This window comes from Nestor notabilis, unplaced genomic scaffold (genome assembly GCF_000696875.1).
Source record: "Nestor notabilis isolate BGI_N333 unplaced genomic scaffold, ASM69687v1 scaffold6918, whole genome shotgun sequence".
In the NCBI taxonomy this organism is placed as follows: Eukaryota; Metazoa; Chordata; class Aves; order Psittaciformes; family Psittacidae; genus Nestor; species Nestor notabilis.
Window position 1 is genome coordinate 13,890 of NW_009939517.1, and position 10,158 is coordinate 24,047.

Genomic DNA, 10,158 nt, shown 5'->3' on the forward strand with positions numbered 1-10,158 from the left:
AACTGCTCCTGGCTTCTGTCAAGAGGCAGGGTAAGTAAAAGGGAATACTCCTGGGAATTTTAAAATGAACTAGTTTTGTTCTGCTGTTAAGATACAAAGGGAGATTGTTCCCTCTGAGTTTGAAAATCTACTTTGGATTCTAGTGAATGATAGCATTTTATTGTTTATGAGTAGAAATAAATAGTCTATTTTGAAAGAAAATGGAAACTTAGCTTACAGAGGTGTGTAGAAATTCGACTTAGCTAATAATAGGGCTTAGTGTTCTGTTTAGATCAATCTTATATCAGAATATGCAAAAAAAAGTATTCACAAAAATAGTTTTTGTGAATAAAAAAAATATTCACAAAAATAGCAGAAGTTTTGAAACCTTGTGGGGTTTGTTTGTTTTTTGTTTTTTGGGTTTTTTTTAATTAGATAATAGTGTACTCCTAATTTTTAATTTGGGGTAAAATCCTAATGAAATGAAGGAATTTCAGTGAAATGGCAAGTTAATGACCTGGAGGAAGACTGTGTTTCTTTTCTGTAATGAAGACACAGGAGAAGCCATTTGGGAATCATGCAAATAAGGAGCAGAGGCACGGTTAGCCATGGCTGGATGTAATGAACTGTTACTCGCGAATATATGAAAACAACAGTTGGAATATTTCTACAGGCAGTGAAAGGCTTGAAATCTGTGTGAGAACATTGGACAATAGGGGTTCACAAAAATAATTATATTGCTACTCAGAACAAGGGACTGTATTCACTGTATATTTGACAGGGTGAAGGGTGTATTGTTTCTTTTCAACAGGTAACATGGTTTCTCTGCCTTGCTCCCTCTGTTCTTTTTTTTCCTGCTGTTTTCATTTTCTTTGTGTGGAGAAGAGAAGGAATCTGCTTCTGTTTAGGCTTGAGACTTTACAGCTTTTTTTTCTTTCCTTCAACAGAGAACCTACAGAGCTATGTATGACTACAGCGCTCAAGATGAAGATGAAGTTTCCTTCAGGGATGGTGATTATATCATCAATGTGCAACCAATTGATGATGGCTGGATGTATGGTACTGTTCAGAGAACTGGGAAAACAGGAATGCTTCCAGCAAATTATATTGAGTTTGTTAACTGATTTTTGTCTCTATTCCTTTGAGCTTTATTATGATTTACTCAAAATCTGACCTTTTAAAAAAAAAAATCAGAAGAATCTTTTAAGAGTACATGTTCATTACTTTATCATTGCTGTAACAGTCTGCATTCTCACTCAGAATCAAATTTAGAGCCCTTTAAAGATAAATAATCAACAAGAAGCTTAGAGCTTTCAACACAGCATTGCTTATAATAGTGCTCCCTCAAAATGAAAAACATATATGGAAGCCTGGTGCTGCCAGTCTTATAAAGATTTCAGTCAATTAGCTGTAAAGGGGAAAGAAACTTGTCCCTACACCTGAAAGACATTATTCTCTTAATAATAACAACCATAAAATCGATTCACTTCTTATGGCACTCAGTCACAGGAGGTTAACACACTGAATTTGAACACATCTTCAAATTATTAGGGAGTTGTTTAATGTTTGAACAGTTAGCATCCTAATAAAAATAAAAATGTTGAGTAGATAATAATTTGAAATGATGACAAGTAATACGCTAGTAAAAACAAAAAGCAAATAAAAACCGCTACTGCCCAACAGCCTTACAGAAAATTATCTATTTTGACAACAGACATTTCTTGACTTTTGCATACCCACATTTATTCCTGGATTACACATTTTCTCTTATTTTCAACAGTGACCTCTTCTATCAGCTTTGCTTGCATCCCAGTCCATCAGTTAGCTCTATGCCTGGATTCATGGTTCTTCAGTAACTTTTCCACATAAAATTCCTTGCAAAGACTATCTAGAGTATGAAACCTGTAAACTCTTCTGTTTCCTTCTACTAATACTTAGCATTTAAATAGAAACTTCCATTAAGACAACGTACAACCAATTCATGTTAATTCCTTTACCTTCGCCTGTACTGCTGTAAATAAATATCTGGTGTGAGGCCCCAGTGCTGTGCAGTCACACAAAGCCTGCAGTTACATCCCTCCTCCTTACCACAGGTAACTCGCTTAATGGCTGCTTTGCTGATGAGCTAATGTACCTACCCCTGCTGCAGAAATACTCGCACCTCCATTGAGTCATGGAGGAGAGCTCTGTTTAATTGTGCTGCATTTCAGCTCAATGGCCTGTTGCTTCAGTTTCCTTCAAAAATCTTGGTCATCCAACAGTGGGTTGTACACTTGCCAAATGATTAATGATGGAGAAATATTATGTCTTCTCTTACTGATTTAATCTTTCTGAGAACTGACAGCGAAGGGAAAACTAACCAGAAGGAAGTCCAACATACTCTATGCCATCGTGCTTCAGTTTAGTTGTCTGTAGAAAACAGTAAAAATATTTTGCTGACAAACCTTCACATATGCTATTTAGTATCCGTTAACTTATGATCTGAACTGAGACATCCAGGCCTTAGTCTGTGAGGCTGAAGAGAGGTTCAAGTAACTTGAGTCATGATGGACCTTTAAAAGGGAATGTGTCATCAGGTTTGGGTCACAGGGAAGTTGCTTTTGCTTTGGCTGGGTCCTAGGAGGGTGTCTCATTCCCTCCCAGGGAGAAACTCTGTGAGGAAGGAGGAAGGAGTTAAAGATTCATGTGGTGTTGAGCCATGTGCTAGAGAAGTTAATTTTGGAGTAGTTCTCAGAACATTGAGCCTGCTCTGGAATTTTTAAAGTAGAATTAAACACAGAATTCATAGGCAATTTTGTATTTCTGGTTTCACAAAGTAAGCAAGCCTGCCATATCTATTTAAAGAATAAAGAAGGAAGGCAGTATGGATTTGTTATGTCAACAGAAAGTTGTCAATGCAAATACCTGCTAGTTCTATTTTTGCATACAATTAGGAATTGGAAAGCTTATGCAATTTTTGTTTAGGTGTTGCTAACATGGGCCTGATCCAGCTGCCAAATAGAGTGGAATGACTGCATAAAAAAAAAAAGTCCATGACTATGGAATTGTCTGTATGTTCTTGTCATCTGCCTAATTTCAAGGCTAATGCTGACCAGGAGCATCTAACTTAAAAAAAATGTGTTTCAAAACCAGGGATGTGATATTGTAAATATGCAGACTGTATGGGTGTAATTTAAAATTCTTGGGAGTTTTGTATATACAGCTGCTGCTGCAACAGAGCCTTCTGCAGTACTGGTGACATCCGTGTCAAACCAGCAAGGTTTTTCAAAAGGCTGATGTAGTAAGCTGAGCGAGATGCTCTGAAACAAGCAGTCTGCTTCTGTGTTGGTTTTCATCACTAGCCATCAACAGCAAGTAGAAGAATCCCATTTTACAATGGCTGGCAAATTTTCTGATGATGCCTGAGGCAAAATTTACCGTTGATTGCTGCTATGCTGCTCTATTAGCTGTGTAAAGCTGACAACAATAAAGAGAACTTGGCAATTTGTTAACCAGATATGAATAAAAAGAGATATAGGGAATAGATATATTGCATCAAATGCGATTTTTAGTGACCTTTAAAAAAGAAAGTCTCCACCTATAAAAATACTAGCATTCTTCCTAAGTGAGGAGGTGGCTTGCAGTGTTGAACACTGTATGTATAGTGAAAAGTAAATCAGAAAATAAGCATTTGATGTCATTAGAAGACGATGTTATGTTAAACAATGGAAATAGAATTTCCTCCATGAATTTTGAATATTCATTAGACCGGCAAAGCAGCTGAAGCAATTTGCAAAATAAAAAAGGTCAGGAAAACAAAACAGTATGTGAACTGTATTTCTCTTGAGAATGTTATGTCAGCAGAATTATTAAGATTGTTTTAAGTTACTCATTCAGGTAGTCAGGTTTTTATCTTGTATATGCTTCGTAGTTTGTGTTCATATGGAATGGTTCCTGCTTTTTGATATAAACCAAACTTTAGTGTCATTATGCAGTTTTGTTCTAAGCAATGCAATCAAACCCCCCATAATTATCAGAGTGCAATTATAAAACTGGTTTTTTAAGATCTAAAATTTGTAAGGTAGGGAATGTAATTCAGCAAGTAAATTGTGCCAGCACTGGTTTTACCAGGCATATGTTGGAGCCTGTTACATGCAGTGGGATACAGGGGTAAACAAATGTTATATTCTGTCTTGTCACCTTTAAAGTATATATATTCCTTTTTAACACAGCATGTTCCACTCACTGTACTTTCTTCCTGTAGACAATATTTTTTTCTGGGAAAAGAGAAAGACTTTTAAGGAGCCGAATTTCCAAGATTTTCCAAAGTTCAGGTTGGAAGTTCACACATTCCCATTTTAAGCATTTTAGAATTAAAGAAGATAGAGTGTGCTGTAATTCTTGATAACATAAGTGTAAGTATAGGAAACAACATAGAGCATATTCATACATATGTACAAGAACAAATGGGTGCCTTGCTTTTCATTACTCTTTCTTGCCTGGCTAATCTTCATTTTCTAAACAAAGCTACTTACAGATACTGCAGTTGTAATTTTTCATTATGGAACATTAGCATTTAATCTTGATGAAACAGGGTTTTCTTGATTACATTTGACATACCATAAACCACTTCAGCAGATTGGGATTTGACAGAGAATCACCTCCCATGGATTATATTTTTGACAAATGTGTCCCTACTGAGTGTTCCTCAGGGATATGGAAGGTCTCCAATACTTTGGAAAGGTAATAATTCTAGTTTTTATTGTACAGCGACTGCATGTCATCTTGTACAATGAAAAAGAAATGACAAATACAGAAATCTTTAGCAGAAAGTATACAGGGTATAAAATGCTAGATTTTGATTATGTTGATTAGTACTCCATTTAAATACAGAATATGCTTTAGTTAGTAAATGTTTAAATAACATACTGAAACAGACAAAAGATGCTATTGAAAGTAGTTCTCCAAACTGATGTGCTGGCAAATGCAAAGTACTGGTAAGCTGTAGAAGAATAAATCATTTTGCAATGCTTTAGTGATTTTCTCCAGCTTTATGCCATAGAAACCCCACCTCTCCTTTTGAAAGAAAACCTGAAAGCTATATTTCCTAAACTGCCTGCACTACAACAGTATATTCAAAGGAATTTCATATGCTTCTTGTGTCTGATAAATAGAATTTGCATATTGTACTTAAGTTGTAATCCAGTTGTTGTTGACATTTGTTCAATTATTATTATTTTAGGGGGAAAATAAGCTATACTGTAGCATTTCAATCATGTGTATTTAATATTACTATTAGAAATTGCTAGACCATTGGAAGACAGCAATGACTGTATTGACATTGATTAGCATGATGTGGAAACTCAGCTGTTGGTTTTTGCAGTGTGGTATAAAAAGCAAAAATGAACCGCTGTGCAGTTTGGCTTATGTTTGCTTTCAAGTGTGTAAAGTTTTAGTTATTTTGCAAAATTGTTCTGTACTTGGGAGTATACAGTTTTGAAGGTAACAATTGTTTTTCAAAGGACAGATATACTTACTCTTGGATCATATGATGTATCATCTTAATTTGGCTTTTGTTATGCAGAAAGTTAACACCAGCTATTAAAATATATTTTAGTAGAAATGCTTTAATTCCTGTTTCTTCCTCTACACTGTGAATATTTAAGCCTTGGTGGACTAGAGCAACATCATGCTGCCCAAAGTACTAACCTATGCAAACTAGTTCACATTTTAGTTGATGTCACAGTGGATGTAACATAACAATTTATTTTGCATAACATTAAACATCATTCAAATAAAATATTAAACCCAGCACTATGTATGTATTATATTCATAAACAGTAATCTGCAAAGCTACCATACCCATTAATATAAGCTAGCAAAGATGTATGTTGTTTTAACTAAGGAAGCTTCGAGTTTTCAGGCTTAAGTAGAATATTTAGCACTATTATTCTTCATGCTTGATCTCAGAAAATAGTTTCCTAAAACCACCATTTTATTTCAGAAGTACCCTCTTCTCGGATTGTTAATTTGCTTTTTCAGCTTGTATTTCAACCCTTCAAGAGAACAGCGAGTTACATTCCATGTCTCTTGGTTTGTTTAAAGAAGCAAAGATAGTAAGTGAAGGAGGTCTGCTGATTTGACTGGTACTGGTTTGCTGGTCTTTGAATGGGCATTTGCTTAGGTGTGTTTTCAGTGCAACGCTAAGGAAAGCAAGTTGGATTACTTGCCTCTTTAAGATAATTTTATATACTAATGGGGTTCTTGGGTTATCTTTATTCACCTACAGAAGTAAATTATGTTTTACAACATTGTAAGAAAGTTTAAGTTAACATAAAATCCAGAAGTATTTTGGAACTGCTCTGCCTGTAGCTGAAGAAGATTATTATGTTTAGGGACATGTTTTATTTATTAAAGTGTTAAGCGTATAATCCAATGGACTGCATTAGAATCTTTTAATTTCTATCAGGTGTTAGTTTGAAGAAGGCTGTTAAAAATGACCAATGACAAATGGCAGCTACAAATGGAGCTGGTTAGTTCATTCTAGGTAAATGATGTACAGTTGCTACCACACTAATTTTCCCCTTAAGATATAAATGTTAGAATTTCCTATGAAGTTTAATTAGTCACAGAACTTTGATTCCATGTTTTGTGGTGCTTTTATATATTGAAATGCTGCCAGTATAGGAAAGTCCAATATTTTTATATACTGTAGCTAACAGCAGTTTTCAATCAGAAAAAGATTTAAGAGGTGCCAAAATGGACCTCAAGCACTCAGAATGTGTTTTATTTGTAAATCCCTCCATAATCTGCTAAAGAAACTGGAGTATTTGATTGTCTATTGCTATCCTAAGTATATATTTCAGGTAAAGGTTCTCCACCTGAGAGCCACTGATGTGAAGTTGGTAGGAGTCATGTTCAGCACCTTAAGGATTATGTCCTTATTCAATAGCAGTGTTAAATCTAACAAATAACTGAAATGAAGGCGGCTTTCCTATCTTTACTGACCCCCATGGAGTATCATTATCAAAAGGACCTGTGTACTGGCACTTGAAAGTCCTGTGAAGACACTCCACACTGTGTATTAGATAGGTTTAGCATTTCTAGCTATCACTGCTCTTAGGATGCCTTCATTTCTGCTCTGTCACAGAACTGTTGAGTTAATTAGCAGGAGTAAGCTGATTTTACATAGAGTTCTCTGTACTGAGGGAATACTTGCCTAATGCATTGTCTATGACAAGTACTACCTGCCCTCGCTCATCTCACTGAAACCCTCAAGCCCAACCATGTTTCCAGTCCTGGTCTGCAGTGTACCTCTCTCTTCTTTCCATGAAGCTATCCAAATGATCCAGATTTGTGATTTTCTTCCAAATGATTCCTTATATAGAATCATAGAATAATTAGGGTTGAAAAGGACCTTCAGATCACCTAGTTCCAACCCCCCTGCCATGAGCAGGGATGCCTCACACTAGACCATGTTGCACAAGGCTCTGTCCAACCTGGCCATGAACACTTCCAGGGATGGAGCATTTACCGCTTCTTTGGGCAACCTGTTCCAGTGCCTCACCACCCTCACTGTAAATAACTTCTTCCTTAATATCCAACCTGAACTTCCCCTGTTTAAACCTATTGCCCTTTGTCCAATCACTATAGTCCCTGATGAAGGGTCCTGCTCTGGCATCCTTGTAGGCCCCATTCAGATACTGGAAGGCTGCTATGAGGTCTCCATGCAGCTTCTCTTCTCCAGGCTGAACAGTCCCAACTTCCTCAGACTGTCTTCATACGGGAGGTGCTCCAGCTCCCTTACCATTCTCATGGCCCTCCTCTGGACTTGGTCCAACAGCTCCATATCCTTTTTATGTTGGGGATACCAGAACTGTACACAATACTGCAAGTGAGGCCTCACAAGAGCAGAGTAGAGGGGCAGGATCACCTCCTTTGACCTGCTGGTCATGCTTCTTTTGGTGCAGCCCAGGATACGGTTGGCTTTCTGGGCTGCAAGCGCACACTGAAGCTGGCTCATGTTCAGTTTCTCATCAACCACCACCCCCAAGTCCTTCTCCACAGGGTGCTCTGAACCTCTTCTCCACCCAGCCAGTAGCTGTGCCTGGGATCGCGCTGACTCAGGTGTAGGACTTTGCACATCGCTTTGTTGAACTTCATGAGGTTGGCATTGACCCTCCTCACAAGCATGTCCAGGTCCCTCTGGATGGCATCCCTTCCTTCCAGCGTATCAGCTGGATGACACCACAGTTTGGTGTCATCAGCAAACTTGCTGAGGGCGCACTCAGTCCCACTGTCCATGTTGCTGAGAAAGATGTTGAACAGGATTGGTCGCAACACTGACCGCTGAGGGACACCACTCGTTATTGGTCTCCAATTGACACTGAGCCATTGACCGCAACTCTCTGCGTGTGGCTATCCAGCAATATCCTGCTTCCTGGAGCCTTTCAGTTCTTAGCATTGCTTATTCTGAATTCACCAGATAGGACCTCTCTGAGATATGGTTATCTATACTAAAATCCAGCTTTTCTGTAAGTAAATATGTCATTATAAAATAAACACTTTTTCTTGACTTATAGTTCCTCTGACTCAAGATGACATTGATATCTTCCAGTTTCGCAGCTTGTACTGACCTTAGGAAGCATATATCCAAAATGAGTTAGATGAAATAGGCTCTAAGGGACTGTTTAGGCAGACCTTCATGACTGCAGCTATTATACAGTATGGATATATCAAGTCAGATGGGATAAACGGCACATCAGGTCTTGCTGGCAAGTGGTTCAACTGAGAAGCAAGTTCATGTATTGAGTGACACAGCTATTCAAGAGACTGCCATTTTAATTTCTACTCCAGCAGTTCAAAAGAATTACAAGAATTAGATGCTAATTATTTACAAAGAATTAATTAGCTGTGCAGCTTAAACAAGTCCTCCATCGACACAGAAGTGGAGAAAGTGAATTGGATAGTTCTGGCAAACCACCTGCAAAGTGGAGCAAACAAGAAGGTTGAGTGTCTGGATTTGACATTTAGATTGACATTCAGTGTGCTTGCACTTCCAACCTTTATCTTCTAACTTTTGAAAAAAAAAGTGATGGGAAAAGTGGTGTTCACAGCATGACTGAATGTGCTGCTAGACAGATTAATGGAAGAATGGATTCAAGGGCAGGTGTAAGGTCTTGGAAGACAACATTTTCCAGTCCTGCTTTCAAATTAACTTAAAGTTATTTAGACTTTTACTTTGGTCCTTTGCATTTTCTTTTGGCCCTTAAAACCTGCTGAAATTATTTTGCTCTGCTTTACTTTTAATGTTGCTTTCCCTTTGGCAGTTACCTTTGTGAAAAGGGCAAAAGACCAAAAACATTGGAGTACTTCAAATAACTTTCTCTTCCTACAATTTTTCATTGCTATGCTAAATAACATCTGTGAAATATCCTCAATTCCAAGGCTTTTAATTCAACCCTCAAGCAACATATCAAAAGAAGTAGCATATTCCACTGGCCATGATGTTCTGTTGCACAGCTGTGATTATTATGATAAGGAGGTCATGCTACAATGACAACAGTTACAATTTTGACATGGGAGCAAGCACCTAGGAAAGACTCCTGTGAGAGCTTTCTCAGCTTGTCATTGTGGTACCAGTGCTCTGTGTATGTTGCAACTTTGCAACTTGTTTTTTTTTTTCTGGATGCTGGCAAGTAAACACAGCTGCTTTCAGACAAGATGATTTTAGATCTTGTTTTGTTTAGTTGCTGCTTATGATTTTGTTAGTGTTCTACTGCTTTCTTTTTCTGCTTCTCATGGTATGATGGCCCAGCCAGAAGAATACATCAAGATCTGCTCCTTTGAGGGCCTTCTGCCAGTGTGCAGTTGTATGTTTCCTACCTCTTCTCTTTTCCAGCGCTGCCAGATTGGTTGTCAAAGATCAAGAATATGCTGAGGAATGTACTTGCCCTCCTACAAGAAGGCAAAAACTGTGATGTGAGTTGGTACAAATGTCTCAGAACAAGGGCATGCTCACTGGTCACAATCAAACTAATTTGTCCTCCAAGTCGAAGATGTGATCCATGAAGCACACACAGTCCTGTGCCCCTAAAAAATTTTCCTTCTCTAGATACTACTGGTCTAGTGACTAATATATTTTAAGGTTACCTGAATCCTGCCTGAGAAACACACTGGGTTGGTTTTTTTTTCGGTAAA

The 10,158-nt window shown here is 37.7% G+C and overlaps 1 protein-coding gene across 1 annotated transcript in view; it reads left to right on the plus strand.

The window, feature by feature from the left end:
* The window catches only part of LOC104409894 (LIM zinc-binding domain-containing Nebulette-like), an 11,289-nt gene extending 9,785 nt beyond the window's left edge, over nt 1-1,504 (plus strand). The window contains exon 3 of the mRNA XM_010019906.1: nt 927-1,504. Within this exon, the coding sequence (XP_010018208.1) occupies nt 927-1,103 (177 nt within the window). The 3' untranslated portion in view covers nt 1,104-1,504. The remainder of the gene's footprint in view (nt 1-926) is intronic.
* The last annotated feature ends 8,654 nt before the right edge of the window (nt 1,505-10,158 follow it).